The 22,732-nt window shown below is 43.8% G+C and overlaps 1 protein-coding gene across 10 annotated transcripts in view; it reads right to left on the reverse strand.

Moving 5' to 3' along the window:
- Positions 1-22,732, reverse strand: part of ANKIB1 (ankyrin repeat and IBR domain containing 1) — a 154,663-nt gene that overhangs the window by 74,024 nt on the left and 57,907 nt on the right. For all 10 annotated transcript variants that reach the window (XM_073333976.1, XM_073333978.1, XM_073333979.1 and 7 more), the window contains 3 exons: positions 22,292-22,592; positions 8,667-8,849; positions 1,485-1,602 (listed from right to left, as the gene is read on the reverse strand). In XM_073333976.1, coding sequence (XP_073190077.1) covers positions 1,485-1,602; positions 8,667-8,849; positions 22,292-22,592 — 602 coding nt within the window. The remainder of the gene's footprint in view (positions 1-1,484; positions 1,603-8,666; positions 8,850-22,291; positions 22,593-22,732) is intronic.

Below are 22,732 nucleotides of genomic sequence, written 5' to 3' on the forward strand. Positions count from 1 at the left end.
CCAGGGAGCCACTGGGGTTGGTGCAACAGGTACCAGTAGAGACATTACGTCTTGAGCCCCCTGCAGGGCCTCCGGCATGGAGGGCACCCGTATGTGGCCACTGGCGTCCAGGGAGGTTGTCCCGGAGTGGGCTGGGCTACTCCGCTCAACTTGAGTCGGAGGCCGTGAGGTTGATGAGGATTGAGAGCTGCCCAACGCGGGTCTAGTCTCGCCCCCAACCTTGCCCCAGAGCCTTGACAGAGAAGATCTCTTCTTTGTCTTCTTAGAGTGTCCCGTGGATGGCGAGCGGTGCTGGTTGGTTGAAGACACCACTGGGTCACCGCGCACCGATGCCATGGTGCTCGGTGCCGACTCGGAGCAGCGCAGCGGTGTCGGGGTCAGGGCTGATTCCATCAAGATGGCTTGGAGCTGTATGTCCCGCTCCTTTGTGGTCCCAGGCTTAAAAGATCTGCAAATTTTGCAGCGGTCGCTGAGGTAGGTTTCCCCCCAGACAGCATAAACAGTCAGTGTGCGAAACACTTACTGGCATAGGCCATTTACAAGTGTCGCATGATTTAAAGCGCGGAACATGCCCCAACTCGGGCACGCTTTTCTATTCTAACTATACTCTTTTTCTTTTTTTTTCTTTTTTAAAACTACAGGTACTAACTAACTACGAATTAAACAACAATCCCACAGGGAAAGCTACAGCAGAAAGCTGGAGCACAGCAGTTCCGAAGCACCTTCACTAACGGCAAGAAGGAACTGAGAGTTGGGGGAGCGTGCAGTGCCCCTTACGCTGTGCCATAGCGGTGCCACTCCAAGGGTCACTAGGGGCGCTCCCCTATAGGAAAAACTTCCGGCACCGGTGCACGTGGCGAGCACGCATACCTATTGTGGAATGCACATGAGCAATCACTTGAAGAAGAATCTGGTTACATCCTTTAGATGCAAAGAGAACATTCTTGTATTACCTGGACAGAACTAAGAATATAAGGACTTCTCTTAAGCTGTTTATTTTGTATATCGACACCTCTAAGGGTCAGGCCATTTCAGCGCAATGTCTCTCAGACGGATCTGACCATGTATTGGGGAATATTATAGAAAAGCTTCACTCTCTTCTCCTATTCCTTTTAGAGCCCATTCTCCTAGAGTGGTTGCTATATCCCTCTTGCTGGGCTGCTACATGAAGTCCAATTCACACCTTTACAAGACATTATGCATAGTATCTGCCATCCAAGTCGGAAGCACAGCCTGGCAGAGCGGTGCTTCAGCCATTGTTTAATTAGGTCTCTACTCCCTCCTTCCACTGTATGATACTGCTTGGCAAACTATCCCAAGAGTGGGAATGTACTCGAAAAAGAATACACATTTTGTTAATAATTATTTTCTCTTTTTCTTTCAATTATAGCTAGGAAAAAAAGAAAAAAACCCCATGAACATGACTTTTATTTTGCTGAGACAATTTCTAAAACTGTCTGAATACTTTATTAGTTTTTGATTACCATGTGCCCGAAGAAGAGCTTCTGCAGTAAACAGTGGGGCCTGAAGCATGTCTGCAGATTCCACTATCAGCATATCCTTTAGCCTTCGCAAATCCTGAAGTCTTAGTCCCTCATATGGCTTTGAAAAGAAAAAAAGACAGGTTAGCTCTTCAGAAGTAGAGATTTTCCAGTGAACCAATAATTTTGCATTAAACTGGCAACAACAATTTAAACATTTCTACTACCTAACAATTCTCTCAAACTGCAGATGGAGAGACTACTCTCTTGATAGGTTAGTTGGAGAAGAATTCTTTAGTTTGACGCATGACTGTGCAGATTGACAACTATATCAAATTCTATGAAGACACTGTAATCTGGTGATGTTTATTTATAGTGCATCAACTTTACGCATTTCAAAGCCAAAAGAAGCTATATCTACAGTTCTCTGATATTTCTAGAGTTCAGTCATTGAGACGGTCTCAATCTACGTCAAATGATTAAAAAAAGAAAAGAATCTAAATTACTAGGTTTGCATGGAACCCAGCTGGTGATATGGATGAAGACAGGAAATCCAATAATTTTTATTGGAAAAGTTAACTCATTAGGTAGCCAGTAGAATTCTGGAGCTGTTCAAAATCTATTCCTGAGGGATGGATAAGAAAAGAATGCTAGATCCAGGATTATCTGAAGTAAGATATTACTTGGCCTGGCAAAAATGCAAACACAGGTAGCAGCTGGATTACTTTTTAGTGACCTCATATGTTTGAAGGCCATTACCTTGGCATTATCTTGGGGACAGAAATGCTGAAGACTTGGATAGAAAGAAAGGGAAGGTATAATTGGCTGGTGTCAGACTGCAGGTCACGTGAGGCAGCACACACCTAGTAAGAAGTGGGAATGGAGGTAATTGATTGTTTGATTGGTCTGAGCATACAGCTATAGGTGGCTGATCCATTGCAAGTACAGAAGTTCAACTGTGCAGTTTGGGCAGCAGTGGCAATGGACTTCACCACCTTAAGTGGTGAGAACCAGTTTCAATCCCCCTGCTAGTTTCAGGGTGGCATCTTCTCTTACAGTGTTAGCAATAGGGTCAGGTGGAAAGGCAAAAAGGCAGCAACTCTGAGGTCACAGTCCAGCTCCTATGGCCAAGATATGAGAGCTGCATCCTTACTCCTTAAAAATAACACAGGAAAAAATAAAGTCTATATTAAGTCTTTATATGCCCATGCAGACACCATCCAGGAGAGAAGGAAGGGACCAAAAAATGAAAAATTGGCTTTTTAATAGTTTTTTATAATTCACATTTACACTACAGTAAACAAAAGAGTCCATCTCATACACTGGACATCCACAATAAACCCTCAAAAAATACATCTAATAAACAAACTCCAGTAATTACGTACAAGCAGTAGGATCCATCAGCAACATAAACTAGCCTCAATTGATGATAGAGCCTACTCTCCTTATTGGTACTGGCCAATTCCCCAGACTAGTGTAAACAGAAGAAATGGACCCAGAGCCCTGCTTCTTCTTTGCCCTCTTTGGGAAAGCATGATGGAAGTGGTTCCTGCATTTCCTTATGTGGGCTGCACAAACCGGGGAGAGTTTCCTTGTGCCTTCCTGTTGGTGCACACCTATGGAAGGACTAAGAACATTCTGATCCTTAGTGGTCCCTGCTAGAGTAAATCTGGGTCGTTTGCTTGACAGCATTCTGGAATTTGACTGACCTATTTAATTTCTTACTAAAGAGATAACTTATGAAAACACGTCAAATTGACAGGCTTACAAACAGCTGGGTGCTCAAGTGATTACATTTGCATGGATATGCTCTAAAAAAATTGGGACAATGACTAAACTCTCTAGACTTTATCTGAACTGTAGTTTGAATTATCATTGAAAGAATATAAATTAGCTTCATCAGCATGACAATCACCACCTTTTAAATCTATAAGGGAAAGGTATTTCTTAATGATATCTGAAACAAGTGTATATTAAAGGAACTAACATTTTAATCTGAAGTGCACAATTGTTCTAAATTATGTTTAATTGGCTGTTTCTAGGTTGAACACTGGCACTTCTCTCTCTTGAGTAGTAAGTGTTATACTATCTCTGTTGGAACGCTCCACACAAGCCCCAGAAAGGATTTTTAGATTCTCTGGTTTTAAGAATTTTTAATTTGCTCTTTAAAGATGTGGGAAATATTCCTTATGACCGTGTTTTAAAAATACATATATTTTGTTCACAAAGTAATACGTTATTCCATAAAAAAACATTAAGGAGACAAAGTTAAGCAGTCAGAAGTCTGGAAATGGTAACTAATGTTGCACACACAGAAAATTTTTAATATGTCCTCTTCGGCAAGACAATATGTTCTTTAATTATATGAACATGTACTGTTTCTCAGCGTAATTCAAACAATTTTTTCTTTGACCTCAGATATATGTGTAGCTCATATCTGAATAACTCGTATCGGCCCAGATCAAAAGCATATTGAAGTCAATGGAAAGACTCCCACGATTACAATGAATGTTGGATCAAACCTTAAGTGCACAGAAGAAATCCTTCAACTCATTCCATCTGCAGAAGCCCTTAGATTAGAACTGAGGTTTGTATTGAAAAACTTGCCCTTTGTGTTTAACAAAGAGATCTCCAGATCTTTAAACTATACTGTAAGTTTAACACCTTAACACTATAATTCACAGTATATAAACTATGGAAAACAGTAACTTAGGGATGTTCTATGTTCTGTCACTTCTTCAACCCATGGAATAACAGTTTTCCACTATCTTCAATTCTTGTAATATTTTCTATATACTCCTCTTTTTACATACACACACATCTGAGCACACACATGCATACCTTCCTTTTATTTTACCTCTAACATTCTGAGCCAGATACAAAAAGCAAAGATACCATCAATTCTTTTATTATCAAATTGCTATTTGAAACTATGTTAAAGTGTTTATTAATATCTTAGTATTTGCATAGAGGTTTTATTTTATCAGTTCATTTAATGTTAAAGTGATTTTTCTATTTTTAATATACTGTTAAAAATTGAGAAGACAAAACAATTCCTTTTTGTGCAATTAAGATGGTAACCAAGTGATGCCAAAATTTACTTTATGTATCATCCTTTTTGTAAATTGGGGCTATATATTTTCAAAAATTATCTGACACTGCCTCTACCACTCACGTGCACATATGTAATATATAAATTTGGAGACACTAAAGCCCGCTGTACTTTTGTTTTCTCTTCCTATTTAAAAAGGCTATTTCTATCTCCATGTACTAATTTTAAGTGGGTTATTTTAAGAGTGCAAACATCTTTCACTTTCTTAAATATGAACACTAAAGTTATGCTTATACTACTTTCTAAATGGCTTTCAATTGGAACTGAACAGATCCTTTCCAAATATAAATTAAATATCTGAAGAAAATGATTGTTTTGTTATTGTGCAATATAATGCTCTGTGTGTCTGGCACAGAACTAAACCTGGACTGGATGATCTGCTCTGAATTTCTGCTTTTTCCCAGGTGTTCCTTAGCATGTACTGAATACATTGCAGCATGGGGTTAAAATGAAAGTGCCTTTTACCTCCTGGGGCTACACTGCAAAGATGAACCTACTTCTATTTTAGGAATAAGCAGAGAACCAGAGAACTATGAATGTGAAGCCATCAAAATCGATGCAAAAATAATTAGTTAAAAAGATTAAATTACAGTGTATATTATTTGGGTTACTGCTAGCCTAACTTCACCTTTAATACATTTTGAGAGAGAAATATTTCTTATATTCTTACACATTATACGTATAGGCAATGTTTGCTCAAATTCTTTTATTGTGAGTTGTTTCAATTAATGAAATAAAAATACAAAATTAGAGGCAAGGGAAATCTTTTGGAATTTTCCCCTGACCTGATTTCTATTTAAAAAACCAACACAGACATAACCCATTTTGATGCTTTTTGTTTCACCTAACCATAAGGATAAAAGAATAGACTCTGGTCATAAAGTTTTGTGTCTCGGTGTTTTACACAGAGCCATAGTTCTTAAGTTTATATCTTGTTTTGTAAATGTTTAATATTCCTATGCTTCGATATTGTGTTATGTAGGAACATATTTAATTAAACTATTATGACCTTGCATTTGCTATACATTTTTTAATTGCAAACTCAGATTTAATCATTAAAGGTTCCCAAGATCTGTTAAAAAGACAAAATTAAAACAGAAGTGTCTCTTCAGAAGAATGTGCATTTCAACCAGTACCAATGGAAAACAAGATTCTAGAATGAACTCATGTTAAACAATTATTTTCATCAGAAACAGTTAAATAGGAAATATTCTTGAGAAAAATATTCAAAGTAAGGAAACACTTGCAAAAGTTGTAGAGTCACTACTGACTCCCATCTTATTTAAAGGTGGAAAGCTTTTGTTCTGCCCCACAGCAATTAGAAATTATACATTCTTATGACTTTAAGCTTTGCAAATTGTTTATTTTCTTCATTGCAAATGGTTCAATTCTAAATGTAAGCATTCCTTAGAATTCCTTGATGACATCTGAATAGGAACAATGACATGAATTGGCTACAACCATTTGAAATTAAGATATTGTTACTATAATGCAAGAACACTTAACTCTGTCCACAGGCGATGGCAATAGGAACTGGGAATATAACAGTACCTTTCTGCCTTCTCAAAAAGAAAAGGAGTACTTGTGGCACCTTAGAGACTAACCAATTTATTTGAGCATAAGCTTTCGTGAGCTACAGCTCACTTCATCGGATGCAAGTTTATGCTCAAATAAATTGGTTAGTCTCTAAGGTGCCACAAGTACTCCTTTTCTTTTTGCGAATACAGACTAACACGGCTGTTACTCTGATTTCTGCTTTCTGTCCGCCTCTGCCAGCCAGCAGCAAGTACTCCTTTGCATCAAAGATGCTGCACAGATCTCAGTGCAGGTCCACTGGACTGTATGCGTAAGAGTGCAGATTTCAAGTTGTGCTGGGCACAGATAAAATGGCAGGATTGGTTAGGGAGGGTTAAGATACTGTTGTACTCCCAGTTTTATTGCCATCTTCATCCAGGCAGGTTGCGTGGAAAGTGTCACCTTAACACTATAATTCACGGTTTTCCATAGTTTATATTTTGTTTTTTTCCAGAAATGCTAACCTTCTTGTAAGAGATATGCAAATGGATTTTAAGTTTGTGAATGGGTTGCTTACAGATCTTCTCACTCATTGAGCCCTTCCTTGAGGAGGCTGAGCCAGAGCCTGAGCCAGCACTGATCTTGAGTCTGAGCAATTTCCCTAAACCTCTGGTCTCAGTGTTGTGCACTTGTGGCCTGAGCTAAGAAAGCCTGCTTATCCTCAGCTTCCACTCAGAGCTGAGTGCTTGTGGCATACACGGAGCAAGTCTATTCCTAACTGCCTAATGTAGTTTCAGCACTGTGTGTTTGTGGCATGCATGGAGCATTCCTGTTTTCAGTTACCACTTCAGTTCCTGTGCTGTGTGCCTGCTTCTGGAGCACTTAGAAAAACAAAAGCAGACCATCTGGGGAAAGGATTTTATTTTGGGAATTCTTGGCCAGATGATCCTTAATTTGCAACCCACAATCTATTTTGGACTCTGATGTGGCATAGCTATTTTCAAGGCAATCTACTTACACTCATGTATTTTAGAACACTTTGAAAAGAAATACGTAGGGGAGCTGTATCATTGGAATGCTCAGACCAAATAATCCCAATTTTTCACCAGTGTCTTTACGCTGGTCTCTCTCTTGGCAAAGAAATTTCCAGGCCAATCTGGCTCTGCATGTGCATTCTAGAGCATTTTGATAGTTAAAAGTAGGTCACGAGTGGGCCTTTATATTAGAAACTCCCTGACTAAATGATCTTACAAAGTCTACTCTGGATCTTGATGTAGCATAGCTATTTCCAAGGCAATCTGCTTATGCACGTGCATTTTGAAGCATTTTGAAAAATAAAAGCCTGTCATTTTGGAAACCTGAGATCAAATTACGCAAATTTACCCCACAAACTGCATCCAAGGTCTTCAACTGGCATACCAAATTCCACGTTGATCTGACTTAGCCTGTGAATTTTAGAACTCTTTTGAAGAAGTGCCGTGAAACTGGCATGGTGTTCCACCCTTGCAGCTTTGCCTGTACTCCTTATCTTCCTCTCGTCAGTGATACATGGAACCACACTACAATCAACTCATTCTGGGAGAGAAGGGTGTGTGTGTGTGTGTGTGTGTGTGTGTGTGTGTGTGTGTGTGTGTGTGTGTGTGTGTGTGTGTGTGTGTGTGTGTGTGTGTGTGTGTGTGTGTGTGTGTGTGTGTGTGTGTGATAAATCCCTTAATCAAGCCACTCCAAGACTGCACTACTACCTCTTACCTGGGTCTCTCCACTGACAATCCAATGTTCAAACTGAACCAGCTGATGTGCATTTTAGAGCACTTTATTAAAAAGCAGGTCATGATTGGAAAGCAATTAAAATGGGAACCCCCCCCCTAACCAAAACATACCTAATTTACTCCAAAAACAAATTTTAATCTGATCTGAATGCGCCTATGAATTCTAGAGCACTTTTAAAAATGGACATGAAAATTACATGCTCTCCTGCTTTTGTACAAGATCTGGTTTGCAGCAGTTCCAGGCACAACCCTCTAGACCCAGAAAGAAAAATTAATATATTTTGAAATATTTCACTTTGCAGCTGCTTCTTGGTGGTATTCACTAGTTGAGATTAGAGGAAACATGCTGTGAATCCTTCTTCTATTTCCCCACCTCATCTTTGGGCAGAAAATCGTAAGAAATTGAAAATTTTAGAAGTTGATCATTTTTGGAAGAGCTTTATCTCCCAACTTACTTGACCAAATGACTCCAAATTTGCACCACTAACTCTACCCCTAGCTTTAATGTGGCACAGCAATTTTCCAAGACAACCTGCATTGCGTATGTAATTTAGAGCTTTCTGAAATACTGGGAACAGAAAGCTCTCTTCTTAACTATGGACTCACTACTGCTCTTCCGCAGTGTGCTTAACTTTAAACGTGTGTGTAGTGCCACTGAAGTCCGTGGATCTAAAAGTGTGCCCAGAGTTAAACTCATGCTTAAGATATTTTTGCCTCTATCACCAAGTGTTGCTACATACACAGATTTATAAAACCATAAAGTACACACAATTAAAAGTTTCACTGCACCTGTCTTTTGTCTAAAGCAGCATATTCAGCTTCAATGCTTTCAGCTTCAGGATCCCGTGAGAATACCATTTGAGATTCCAGGCTGAGGGCCAAGTCTTTATGGTGCTGCTTCTCAGCACAGTCACAGGGAGTATCTTTATTTTCATTTTCTGCAAACAAGTCTCCACCATGTTTTACCAGAAGCTAAAAGCAAAAATCAAAAGTCAACACCTATGAATTACTGACTCTAAAAGATGTCTAACATTAATAAACAGGGATCAAATATAGACTAGTATGTAAAGTATACAAAAGGAAGCTTGCATAATTGCAAAGGGATTACAGAACACATTCTTTATTAAAAAAATAAAGTTCAAACATGTTACAGAATGATTTCTATTCATTTTGACTTGTACCTGGGCATCAAGTGTGTCTTGGTTAGCCAGCTGTACTGCAATTTAATTTTTAAATTAGCACCTAATCACATCAGCAATTGGTAAATAAGCCCCACTCCACTTCTTGAAATTTTATAATGCAGCTTTTGTAAAATGCCTGTCACAAATCAAATTCAGAGAAAACTGATTAGCTTTGAAGTGGTGATAAAATGTTGTTTTACCCTTCAAACCTGAAGAATGGTAGTATTTATCCGAAGAAACCTAAGGGGCTGGAAAATTAATCAAGATTACATTCTCTAGCTCTGCCCTTGCATGAGCTCTCCACCCCCTTACACTCCTCACTGCCTTCTCTCCAAAAGCATCACCAGATCCCAACATCTTCTCAATGGGAAACAAACCTTACAAATTCCCTAGATTACCTCCCCTATTAGTCACTTCTTCAGCATGGCATCAATTTTGGCTAAATATCAAAAAATCCACACCTCCATTTACCTTCCTCTGATGCTTTCATGCATCAGGTGGGCAGGGTAGGACCCAGCACTTAAGAGATCTGTGACACAGTCGGAGTGCAGACAATGGGATGGTGGGTTCCCCGTCCTGGGAGGCAGGTTGCATTGGCACTGACTATCACACATGAGTCACAATACAATTATTTTTCTAAGGGTATGGCTACACTACGAAATTAGGTCGATTTTATAGAAGTCGATTTTTAGAAATCAATTTTATACAGTCGATAGTGTATGTCACCACTAAGCGCATTAAGTCGGCGGAGTGAGTCCTCAATACCTTGGCTAGCATTGACTTACGGAGAGGTATACCGTGGGAAGCTATCCCACAGTTCTCGCAGTCTCTGCTGCCCATTGGAATTCTGGGTTAAGGTCCCAGTGCCTGATGGGGCAAAAACGTTGTTGCGGGTGGTTTTGGGTACATATAGTCAGTTGCCCCTTCCTCCTTCCCTCCCTCCCTCCGTGAAAGCAAAGGCAGACAATCGTTTTGCGCCTTTTTTCCTGGGTTACTCGAGCAGATGCCATACCATGGCAAGCACGGAGCCTGCTCAGCTCACCGCTGCTGTTGTGAGCATTGTAAACACCTCGCTCATTATCCTGGAGTATGCGCAGAACCGGGCTGAGACACGCCAGCACGAGGACGATTGTGATGAGGACATGGACACAGACATTCCTGAAAGCACGGGCTGCGGCAATTGAGACATCATGGTGGCAGTGGGGCTGGTTGATACAGTGCAACACCAATTCTGGGCCCGCAAACAAGCACAGACTGGTGGGACCGCACAGTGTTGAGAGTATGGGATGATTCACAGTCGCTGTGAAACTTTTGCATGCATAAGGCCACTTTCCTTGAACTTTGTGAGTTGCTTTCCCCCACCCTGAAGCGCAGGAATACCAAGATGAGAGCTGCCCTGACAGCTGAGAAGCGAGTGGCAATAGCCCTGTGGAAGCTTGCAACACCTGACTGCTACTAGTCAGTCGGGAATGAATCTGGAGTGGGCAAGTCTACTGTGAGGACTGCTGTGATCCAAGTAGCCAGTGCAATCACTGATGTTCTGTTATCAAGTGTAGTAACTCTGGGAAATGTGCAGGTCATACTGACGGCTTTGCTGCAATGGGGTTCCCTAAATGTAATGGGGCGACAAACGGAATGCATATCCCTATCTTGGCACCGGACCACCTTGCCAACCAGTACATAAACCGCAAGGGGTACTTCTCAAGGTGCTGCAAGCACTGGTGGATCACAAGGGATGTTTCACTGACATCAACATGGGATGGCTGGGAAAGGTGCATGACGCTTGAATCTTTAGGAACTCTGGGCTGTTCGAGCAGTTGCAAGAAGGGACTTACTTCCCAGACCAGAAAATTACCGTTGGGGATGTTGAAATGTCAATAGTTATCCTTGGGAACCCAGCCTACCCCTTAATGCCATGGCTCATGAATCCATACAGAGGCAGCCTGGACAGTAGTAAGGAGCAGTTCAACTATAGGATGAGCAAGTACAGAATGGTGGTAGAATGTGCCTTTGGACATTTAAAAGCTTGCTGGCGCAGTTTACTGACTAAGTTAGACCTCAGCGTAACCAACATTCCCATTGTTATTGCTGCTTGCTGTGTGCTCCATACTATCTGTGAGAATAAGGGGAAGACGTTTATGGCGGGGTGGGAGGTTGAGGCAAATCGCCTGGCAGACGATTTTTGAGCAGCCAGACACCAGGGCAATTAGAAGAGCACAGCTAGGCGCACTGTGCATCAGAGGCTTTGAAAACCAGTTTCATGACTGATCAGGCTACAGTGTGACAGTTGTGTGTGTGTCTCCTTGCTGCAAACCCGTCCCTTTGTTGATTTTAATTTCCTGTAAGCCAACCACCCTCTCCGCTTCCATCACAGCTGGCAAAGGAAATAGTGTAACTATTGTTTTGAAACCATGCATTCATTCTTTATTAATTCAAAACAAGTGAGATAACTGACAAGGTAGCCTGCGTGTGGTGGGATGCGGGAGGAGGGAAGGACAAGGCCACATTGCTTACTGTAGCCACACTACAAATCAAAACTGTTTGAATGACAGCCTTCTGTTGCTTGGGCCATCCTCTGGAGTGGAGTGGCTGGGCGCCTGGAGCTTCCCCCGCCCCGCGTTCTTGGGCGCCTGGGTGAGGAGGATATGGAACTTAGGGAGAAGGGCAGGCAGTTATACAATGGGGATCTGTGCTCTTGTTGGCTTTCCTGCAGTTCCAACAGATGCTTCATCATGTCAGTTTGCTCCCCCATCTGTCATATGTTCTTTGTTCTCTCATCTTCTTCTCCAGGGGAGAAGTGCATGCAATGGAGTATCTTGTTTTGGTAGGGTCATAGATGGTTTTTATTTTAAATGTGTGTGTTATGTATCTATGTTAGACATGGCAAGGTTAATGAAAGGCGCCTTGCATTTGGAACAAAGGTGCTGAGGTTTGTAAGAATTCCTGGGCCAGTTCATGTTAGGCTCAGGCTGGCCCCTGATAAAGTTCTGCTCAAAGCCAAGCTTTAATCAAGTAAACACATTTTCAAGAAATAAGAGATTTAATCCTCCTTATTTGATAGATTGCAATTAAAAGCTCCAGCCAGGCTATCAATATTTCCCATAGTAATAGTCTTGCTAGGGTTGTCTTCTGTTTACATTTTATTTTTGATGGATATTTTTCTTTATTTTTAATCACATGCCTACTAGTTTGTTTTTGTTAAGGCATTTGTAAATGGAGGTTGTAAAACTTACTTGTAACTGGAAGTTCTTTGAGATGTGTGGTCCCTATCTGTATTCACACGTGGGTATGCATGGGTGCCAGACTGGAGATTAACAAGCAGCATCAATTGGCTTTCACATGCACAGTTGCTCTTCTCATGCTCCAGACCAAAGGTATAAGAGCCAATGTGGGCTAACTCCTCTCCAGTTCCTCTTCTTACAGCAAATCCAATATGATCCAAGGCAGAGGGGACAGAGAGCATATAGTGGAATACAGACAGGGACCACACATCATGAAGAACTTCCACTTATTCTTTGAGTGCTGGTCCATAAGTCTATTCCACACGTCAGTAACTGACAAGCAGTACTCAGATCAGAGGTTGATGTGAAGATGCCAGCAACAAAGATGTTTGAAGAACTGCAGTCCCCATTACTGCATCCACAGTGGAGGCCTGAACTAGCACATAATATTTTGTGAACATGTGAATAGAACTCCAGGTTGTTGCTCTGAATATGTCTAGTATAAGTACCTCCTGTAGAGATACTGTAGAAGTAGCTTGTGCTCTTGGGGGAGGGACATATGCTAATTGGTAGCACAAAATGATCCAACCAAAGTCCATTTAGGGATTCTCTGAGAAGATATTGCTTGTCTTTGCAACCTTTCTGCTACAGCGAGAAACAGTCTTGGTCATTTTCTAATTCATTTGGTCCTTTGCAGGTAGAATGCTGGGACATGTCTACAATCCAAGGAATGAAGTCTTTTCTCTTCAACCGAAGCCTGGGGTTTCAGGAAGAAATAAGAGCAGCTAAAAATGCAACTTTCATTGAAAGGGGGGGCATAGAGTGTGTTGCCAAAGATTCAAATGGTGGTCTAGTGAGTATTGTCAGGATGAGACTGAGGTTCCACTAAGGTGTAGGCCTGACCACTGCTGGAAAGATCCTGACTAAGCCCTTCATTAATCTGTTTGTTGGGCAAGTAAAAATTGAACACCCATCTACTGAAGGAAGGCAGGAAATGATTGTGGCGAGATGGACCAGCAGTGAACTGATGGAAAGACCCAAGTTCTTCAATGACAGAAGATAATCTAAAGTGACTGGAATATCTGCAGAGCCTGAGGAAGATTGACTGTGCTGTGCTCAGGTAGAAAAATGTCTCCATTTAGCTAGACAGCAGTTCAGAATCTTTCCTATTTTGAGTAAGAATGGTTTGGACGACTTCCGAACATGAACATTGTAGATCTGATGCCATTTCAAACACCACACCGTGAAGTGAACTGGATCTGAATTGGGGTGTCTGATTTTGCAGTCTTCCTAAGTTAGAAGATCTGGGAAGAGGAGGTTACTTACCTGTAACTGGATGTTCTTCGAGATGTGTGATCCCTATCTGTATTTCACATGTGGATGTGCATGTATGCCATGCACCTGAGTCCAGAAGTGTTTCCTAGTAGCGTTCATAGACCTGCAAGCGCGTAGTGTGTCTCCTCGTGCCCCTAGCCAAGGGTATAAGAGGTAGCATATGTCGACACCACTCCAGTTTCTCCTCTTAACATTGCATCCTCTAGTCTGAAGCAGAAGGGAAGAAGGGCAGGTAGTGGAATATAGATAGGAACTACGCATCTCAAGAACCTCCAATTACAGATAAGTGACAACCTCTTCTTCTTCGAGTGATGGTCCCTATGTGTATTCCACTCGTGGGTGACTTGAAAGCAGTGATCAGTGCGGAGGTGGGTACAAGGATGCCAATGGAACTGCCATTGGCAATACAGCGTGGCCCACGTCTGAACGCGTTACGGAGTAGTATGCTGTAAATGTGCGGACAGAGCACCATATTGTGACTCAGCAGATGTCCTGCCATGACACATCCGCCAGTGAGGCTAAGGAGGCAGACTCCACCCACGTAGAATGCACTGTGACTCTGCCAGGAGAAGGTAGGTTGGAGTACTTGTAGCATTCAAGGATGCACCCCGACACTCATTTAGCGATTCACTGGGATGAGAGGGCTTGTCTCTTTGACCGTCTGATGATGGCAACAAAAAGTTTAGGTGACTTCCAAAAGAGGCAAGTCCTGTGGAGGTAGAATATTCAGGCATGGATGCCAAGGAGGTACAGAGTTCTGTCGGCGGGAGAGGTGTGTGGCTTTGGGTAGAACACAGGCAAGTGCATGGATTGACTGAGGTGGAATTCGGACACCTTCTCCTTGTTAAATATCATGTGGTGCGGGGGGGGGGGGGATCTGGCATCATGGCAGCAAGCTTGCCGACATGCCTGCCCGAGGTAATGGCAAATAAGAATGCCACTTGCATTCCTTTCCTTACCCATCCAGGCTAATAGCCATTAATGGACTTAACCTCCATGAATTTATCTTGTTCCCTTTTAAACCCTGCTATAGTCCTAGCCTTCTCGACCTCCTCGGGCAAGGAGTTCCACAGGTTGACTGTGCACTGTGTGAAGAACAACTTCCTTTTATTTGTTTTAAACCTGCTGCCCATTAATTTCATTTGGTGAAAAGGAACGTTGTCCCTAGCCTCTGTTTGTCAGAGGGTGGAGATGCATGGCAGGAGAGAGATCACTTGATCGTTACCTGTTAGGTTCATTCCCTCTGGGGCACCTGGCATTGGCCACTGTCAGCAGACAGGATACTGGGCTGGATGGACCTTTGGTCTGACCCAGTATGGTCATTCTTATGTTCTTATGTTGCATAGAGAACATGTTGCCGTTGGTTCAAAGGGTGGTCTCATGAGGGCAGAAAGAATGAGGTTGAGGTCCCATGAGGGCATGAGCTTCATCATCAATGGAAAGGTGTTGATCAAGCCCTTCTTGAAGTACACAGTGATGGGGTGTGTAAAGACGGACAGGCCATCCATTGCAGGAGAAAGGTGCTAAGTGCTGCCAGATGCACTCAAATAGAGTTGAGAGCCAGTACCGATGTTTTAAAGGGCAAGGAAATAGACCAGGATGACTGGGATGGTCACTGTGTCCCCTGAGTGGTTGTGGCGATGGAAGCGTCTAGAAAGCGTCTCCATTTAGTGCAGTTGCATGTTCTGGTGGATTCCCTCCTGCTCTGGGTGAGGTTTGCCAAACCGGGGTGGAGCATGCACAGTCTACACTTGATGCCCATCCGAATACCAGACTGTGATGTGAAGAAGGTCTCGATTGGGATGATGGAGTCATCTCTGACCTTGTGTGAGGAGATCTGGGAGCGAGAAGAGACGGATAGGTGGTCAGTGAACCAGAACTTCTGCGGACAGTAGGGTGCTGTGAGGATGACGGTGGCCTTGTCCCGGCGAATCTTGAGGAGAACCTGCGGCAGGAGGGGAATGGAGTGAAAGGCATAACAGGTCGCCCGTCCAGGATTGGAGTGTGTCACCTTGAGAGCCCTTGCCTAGAACTCCCCTGGAGCAATAGAGGGGGACTTTCCGAAGTCCTTGAGAGACAAAGAAGTCCCACCGGGAGGTGCCCCACAATGCAAAGAGGTTGTGGAGCATGGTATCATGTAGCTGGTTGAAGTATACAGTTTTGCTGAGCGTGTCGTCTAAGGAATTTTGGGGGCCTGGTGCGTGGCCTGAAGTGTGACCTGGTTCCTGATGCACCAGTTCCAGAGACGGATAGACTTGGAGCAAAGAGAAGGAGACCTGGCTCCACCCTGTTTGTTGATTTATGCCACAGCAGTGATATTGTCAGAGAAGCTGAATGTGAAGGGACCATATGAGCGGGAGGAAGGCGTTGCATGTGAGACAGACTACCCTGAGTTCTAATATGTTTATGGGCAGCCTAAGTGGGCTCCCCACCCCACAAGGAAAACGTCTGTCTTGATAGTGGCCTGTGGTGCGGAGGAGCTGAAGGAGGTGCCAATCATGATCTGGAATGGATCTGACCACCAGTTGAGGGAGGTCAGCACAGGCACGGGATATGGTCTCTGCTGGGCTTGTAGGTGGAGAGAAGACAAACTTGTAGACCATGCAAGGTCATCCATGCAACGTTATGTGAGTGCAGGCCACCATACGACTTAGGAGGGAGAGGCATTATTGGACTGCAGTATGGGATTTGAGGTGAAGGCACATGATGAGGGCATTTATCAATGTGAAGCAGTCTGCCGAGAGGAAGGATCATGCTGCGATCGAGTCCAGCCTCGCCCCTATAAAGTATATTGTCTGTGTGCATGTCAAAATAGACTTGGTCTTTGTTGACACAAATACCCAGGAATGCCAGGAGGCTGAGAACACAGCAGATCACAGAGAGCACTTCCTGTTGAGATTGTGCCACCAGGAGCCAGTCGTTAAGGTACTGAGGTTAAGGTATTGTGTGGCCTAGGCATCACATCTGGCCATTATCACTCTGAAGATCTTTGTGAACACTCTTGGTGTTTTTGCTATGCTGAATGGAAGGACCCAAAATTGGTAGTTGTGGTGTCCCACCCTGAAATGGAGAAACTTCCTGTATGACAGGTGGATGTCCATGTGGAAGCAAGCATCTTCGAGAGCCACGAACCATGCTCCCTTGTGGAGGGAGAGGATGATCAATACCAGCTTCACCATCTGGAATTTGGATTCCTGATAAACATATTCAGTAACTGAAGATTATGAATGGGGTGGCATCCTCTGCCCTTCTTTGGGATGAGGCAGTACTGTGAGTAAAAGCCTCCCCCACGGTATTGGGGCAGGATACACTATCTCACACACACACACACACCCCTTGAGGAGTAGAATGTCTGCTTCTTGTTGGAGAAGGAGTTGGTAGGAGGGCGATGAGGTGGGAAGGAGAGGAACTATCGCGCATCTGTGGTGGATGATATCCAGTACCCAATTGTCCGCTGTGGTCTAGTCCCAACAACAATAGGGCGAGATGGCCCCTGAAGATGACCTGTGGTGTGATGCTGAAGAAGTTCACAGGTCTTGACTTGCACATCAAAATTTGGCCTGCAGCTGGGAGGGGGTCCAAGAGGTGGTCGTGGTACAGACTGCTGCTGTCAAAGTGGAAGCTCTTGTAGGTGCTGATAGTAGGCTGGGTAAGATGTGTGTGGCTGCAGGCGAAAGGGTTATTTCTGGTGTCTGTATCTAGGACCAGAGCGTAAATGTCAAGGGAACGTAGCGTGGACCTCGAATTTTTGGAGTGCAGGGACTTTTCCGTCTTTTCATTGAAGAGGTTGGACTCATCACAGGAGAGGACCTCGACCGTATTTTGCACCTCCCTGAGGAAACCAGAGGATTGGAGCCGTGAGTCCCTGTGTATGACCATACTGGTGGCTACTGATCGAGAGGCGGTGTCGGCTGCGTCCACTACTGCCTGGAGGGCAACCTTGGTTGCTAGCCCCCCTTCAACCACCAGTGTCTAGAACTGCTCCTAGTATTCAGTGTCTAGAACTGCTCTAGCATTCTTGTCCTGGAACTCTGTTGGCCTGTTGTAGTTGTTAAAATTGTATTTGGCTAGCAGAGCCTGATAGTTGGCAATATGGAACTGCAGCCCCGCAGATGAAAAAAAACTTCCTGCCCAGCATGTCCAGCCTCTTGGCCACCTTATCAGAAGAGGTGGATTTTTGTGGTTGCTGTCTTGCCCGTTCAGCAGTCGTGTGAACAACCAGGAAACTGGGAGAAGAGCGGGTGAATAAGAATTTGGCCTCCTTACCCCACACAAAGTACCATCTCTCTGCTCGCTTGGGTGTGGGTGCACATGAGGTGGGTGTGTGCCACACTGCATGGGCCTGTTCCATGGTGAACTCATTGATGGGGAGCACCACCCTGGAGAGGCCTGGGGGTTGGAGGATGTCCAGCAGCTGATGATGTCAGTCCTGGACTTCCTCCAAAGGAATCTGCAGGTCCGCTGCCACCCTCTGTAGCAAGTCCTGGTATTGCCAGTGATCATCTGACAGAGAGCGGGAAAGGGATGATCGCTTCATCCAGCAACGAGGATGCTCTGGTAGGGACAGGTGGAATCGGTAGTACCAGCTCCATGTCCTCCCCTTCCTCGTACACCAACGAGGTAAGCAGGTGTACAGGGGATGCCTGGCATGAAACCTGGGAATGGTTCTCGACGTCTCTGGTCCCCAAAGGCCAGAAGGAGGGGGTCTATCGGTTGTGGCAGGCCCCATGGGAAGGATCACAGGCTGGAGGATAGGGAGGTGTGGTTCGCACATCCAGGTTCTGGCCTGGCATCAGGGAAGATGGCAGTTCCACATCCGAGAAGTCCTCTGAGTCGGAGAATGGTGCTATCAATGGCAGGACCATTTGTACAGAAGGTTGCAGTGCAGCATGAAAGGAGCAGTTTCTATGGTAGGAAGAGCAGGGGTTCATCCTTCGGCATGGGGATGTCCCAGCTGAGTGGAGGGCCCAAGAGGAGCAGATACTGTGCGTAGGGGAGGATCAACTTCTCTGCCACTTGGGCAGGGGTCCATGGAGCACCCATCGAGATGGGTGAGGTACCTCGTGGAGTGTGTGGGGTCAGCTGGACTGCAGGACGCTGTCAGAGCAGGTGGTGTCATGTGCATCAGTGAGCATTCTGGATGTTTCGGTACTGGGTTTGCCTTTGGATCCCGTTTGTGTTTGCTTTTCCTTCCAGCCAAGGGGTCTTCAGTGCCAACCTGGCAGGATCCATGCACAATGTCTCACCCAACCTGGCATGGCAAGGCTTGGGGAGGGAATGCTGCACTTACGAGCAGTCCTCTGCGGGGACCTGCTCTTGTCACTGTGAGTGTTTTTTACTCTCACACAAGGACTTGTCCTTGGCCTTTGGTATCAATGGTTCTGCACCATAAGTGGTGCTCAGAGAGGTGCTCGCGGTAAGAGGTGGCTGCTCCACAGGGAGTCCTCCTGGGCCGGGATCCAAGTGTGCTCGGGGTCACATAGCCTCTTCCATGAGATGCTTACGGAGACAGATATCACAGGCTTCCCTGGTCCTGGGCAGGAAGGACTTTCAGATAACAGCAGCGCACATCTCAGCACAGTGAGCTAAGTGCTATGGAATGTCGTTGCTCCTGCAACGTTGTTAAGGCTGCTAAGCTGCTCAGTGCTTCCCTTCTTGGATCTCTGGCATTATCAGGGTGAGCAGAGAGCACAGTCTGCTAATTCAGCAGACCTCAATGTTACTCAAAGAAAGACCGCAGGCTTGGTTCGGTGGTGAAGGCACTCAGCCACGTTTATCGTTGACGAAGCACGATACTAGTGTCCTGGCTCCGTGGTTACAGGTACACTAACAAATATATGCCTGCGACAATGGTACCAGGTCAGTCAGCATACTAGGATGCTGCCCCCTAGGCTGGACATAGGTGCCCCTCCTATGACTTCTCCTTTTATACACTGATACAAATAAGTTACGTATTATGCTCCTGACGTGGTTAGTTACCAACCCTACACCTTGTACCTGCTAGTTCAAACAAAATGTCTTTATCCATTAGCCTGTTATCCCATCCTTATCTTACAAGAGGTTGGTGTGTTCCTGTACCATCTCTTAAGAACGTGTTTATATTTTTACTTGAGAACCTGGACGTTCTTGTACCATTCTCTCTGGTCAGGAATGTGCAGGCGTCCTCCGGTTCACAGCCTTTGATTCACACTGTTAGGTATGTCTAGGGCTCCAGCAAGGCCGACACGCACCTCGCCCAGACAGCAGAGGTACTACTGGTGCTCATTGGTCACGGAGAATGAGCACAGCAGGAGACATGGTTTTTAAAGCCCAGAATCTGGGCATAGTCCCCGGTTGGGGTGGAATCCCCAGGCTGAGGAAAGACTAACACTTCTACTATACTAGAACTACTAAAGATTATGTACATGTATATACATGGAGAAATAACTATCTTAGCAAGCTAAGAGCGAAAGTAACAAGGGGTTCTGGACTCAGTGCCCCTTACTCTCAAGTGAAGTCCTGGAAGACGGGTCCTTGGGCTTCGCAGATCTAGGTTCTGCTCTCAAGCTCATGCTTGGAGGGCCACTGCTCATCAGTTGGGGCCAACATACAGTGGATATTCCTGGCTCAGATCAGAATGAGGTCTCATAGCCTTCTGGGTGTCTCCTCAACCAAAGCTGATGAGCTTCACATGTTCACAGGGAAACGAGCGAAAGATGCTGCACTTTGTGGAAATATGTATCTTACCCAAACAGTAGAGGTTGGTGGTCGTCGCTCAAACAGAAAGAACAAGGGCAAGAGACCCAATTCTTGGACTCTAGGCATAGATCCAGACCATGAGCAGGACTTCCCAGCAAAGGGAAAAACAAGATACATAAACTATACTATAAAAAATATAACTATGCTAGCCTAAAAACTAATTGTGATCTCTATTTACAGGCTATAAAAAAGAAGCTGGAGAAATCTGCGGACACAGAGGATTCTGACTCAAGCCATGCAGTGGTAAGAAGGAACTGGAGAGACATCAGCCTCTTATGCCCTTGGTCTGAAGTATGAGGAGATTGACTGCATATGCACTGGCCAACGGACACAGCTTGTTTAGAATCTCTGGGACTTGGGTGCATGGTGTGCATGCATTCCCAAATATAGAGTACACATAGGTACCAGCACTCAAAGAACTGGTATAGACAAACTTTTCTGTGTATTGTTAGGTGCTCCCAAGGAAAGGAAACAGAACAGGACTGAGAAACCAACCTAGTCACTCAGCCAAATGTGAAAGGAATGTGAGCCCCATACCCAAAGGAAAGAAACAAGGAACTTCGCATTAGCCAGTGTGGGCACAGGGAAAGATCAAAGATCTTTAGAGTGCTAGGCACAGTTACCTCCTCCTCCTATGTATTACATGTACATTTTGTTGCACTGTACAATAATGCTCAAAAATCAGATGGTTGTGAAAACAAGAGCCATGCTGGGGAAGGCAGGCTGGTAGACTTATGAGTGACTAAAAGCCACTGTGGTCAGAGCCCATCAGGCTGTCAGACCAAGGGAGTTGAAAGGAGAGAATAACTGAAGAGCGCAGTGACTCTTTCTTTCCATCATATCAAAAATTTACTGCAGGTACCAAACTAGAAAAGACTGAAAGCTGAAACGGGGCTAACAGGCAGTATCAGCATGAAACTGGAATACAATCAGAGACCTAAGCACTATTAAATCACCTGAAGGCACTAAATTAAGTGGAATTACCAGTCCAATTACACAGCAGCCATTGCCATTTAGTATCAGGTTTAAACTGATTCCTTTGCAGATCTCCCATTTAAGAGGAATTCCCAGTTAAGCTTGGTCTACACTACATACATACTTTGGTATAACTATGTCACTCAGAGGTGTGAAAAATCCACACCTCTGAGCGATGTAGTTATATTGACCTTAACCCCGTGTAGACAGTGCTATGTCGGTGGGAGAGCTCCTCCCACCAACACGGCTACCGTGTCTCATGGAGGTGGAGTTAAGACAATGGGAGAGCTATCTCCTGTTGGCTTAGAGCACCTTTGCCAGATGTGCTACAGCTGTAGTGTAGACCTGTTTTAAGAGTGCCCAGAATTAGTGGCAGATACTATACAGAATTTTCACATACATTAGAATTTGTTGTTGTTGGTAAACTGCAGTTATGCTAGCACAGAGAGTAGAGTTCATTCTTCAATCAGCAGGTGGAGACTATGGCCTACACACGTATAAGGTATTCTTGAGGCAGGAGGTGAGTAGTTAAAACTCCTCCAGTCACAGCTGTTTTCACATATCGAGTAGGGTAAACAAGCTTATAAAATTTGGCTCAGGTAGCTATTTATTCCATTTTTCTGTTCCGTATTTCTCGAACATTAAATTCCTTTAATTAACTATTATTATTAATAACTAGTATGGTTCTTCCTCATACTATATGGTTTAATCTTATAAAGTTAATGTTATAAGTATATGTAGTTTGATTTTCCTTTGATCTCTCCTCAGTTCATGTGGCTACCTGATAGTTTATTGTTCTGTTTCTTTCAGATTTACAAATGTAGCATTCTAAATGGACTTTCCCCCATCTTTGTAATTCTTAAGTTTGTATTAAAATTTTTCTCTTTGTGTAATAGCTTTGTTGAATACATATATAAATACCACAATATAACCACAAATCTGTATATTTATATCTGATTTTTACCTCTACACAGGTTTTCATCCCTGAGGCAGCAGCGTAGTGCAAAGGTGTATTTTTTTTGTTATCAACAGCATCAATAGCTGCTCGTTCATATTCTCCTTGGTCAAGCTTTGCTCCTTTCCATTTTAGGATCATTTGCAGACAATCTGCTCTTCTGATATCATCTTCAGAGGGTCGTGCCAAGCGAGGATGGAGAGCTCCCTCAGCTATCATAATTTGAGGTCCCATACACAGCAAGTGCATAGATGTCTCATTGTGCACATTTCGTTTATTTGGGTTTCCATCTCTAACAAAAAGAAAAGTCCTACATGGAAAAATGAAGAAAAATAATCAGTATATAATGTAATTTATTATTTTGATAAAGTAAGTCAAAGCAAAGAATTTTCATTATGGCTGCTACTCTCTTCTAGCCAAGATTTTCATTTATCCTATCCAATGATAAAT

This window comes from Lepidochelys kempii, chromosome 2 (assembly GCF_965140265.1).
Source record: "Lepidochelys kempii isolate rLepKem1 chromosome 2, rLepKem1.hap2, whole genome shotgun sequence".
NCBI classification, from domain to species: Eukaryota; Metazoa; Chordata; order Testudines; family Cheloniidae; genus Lepidochelys; species Lepidochelys kempii.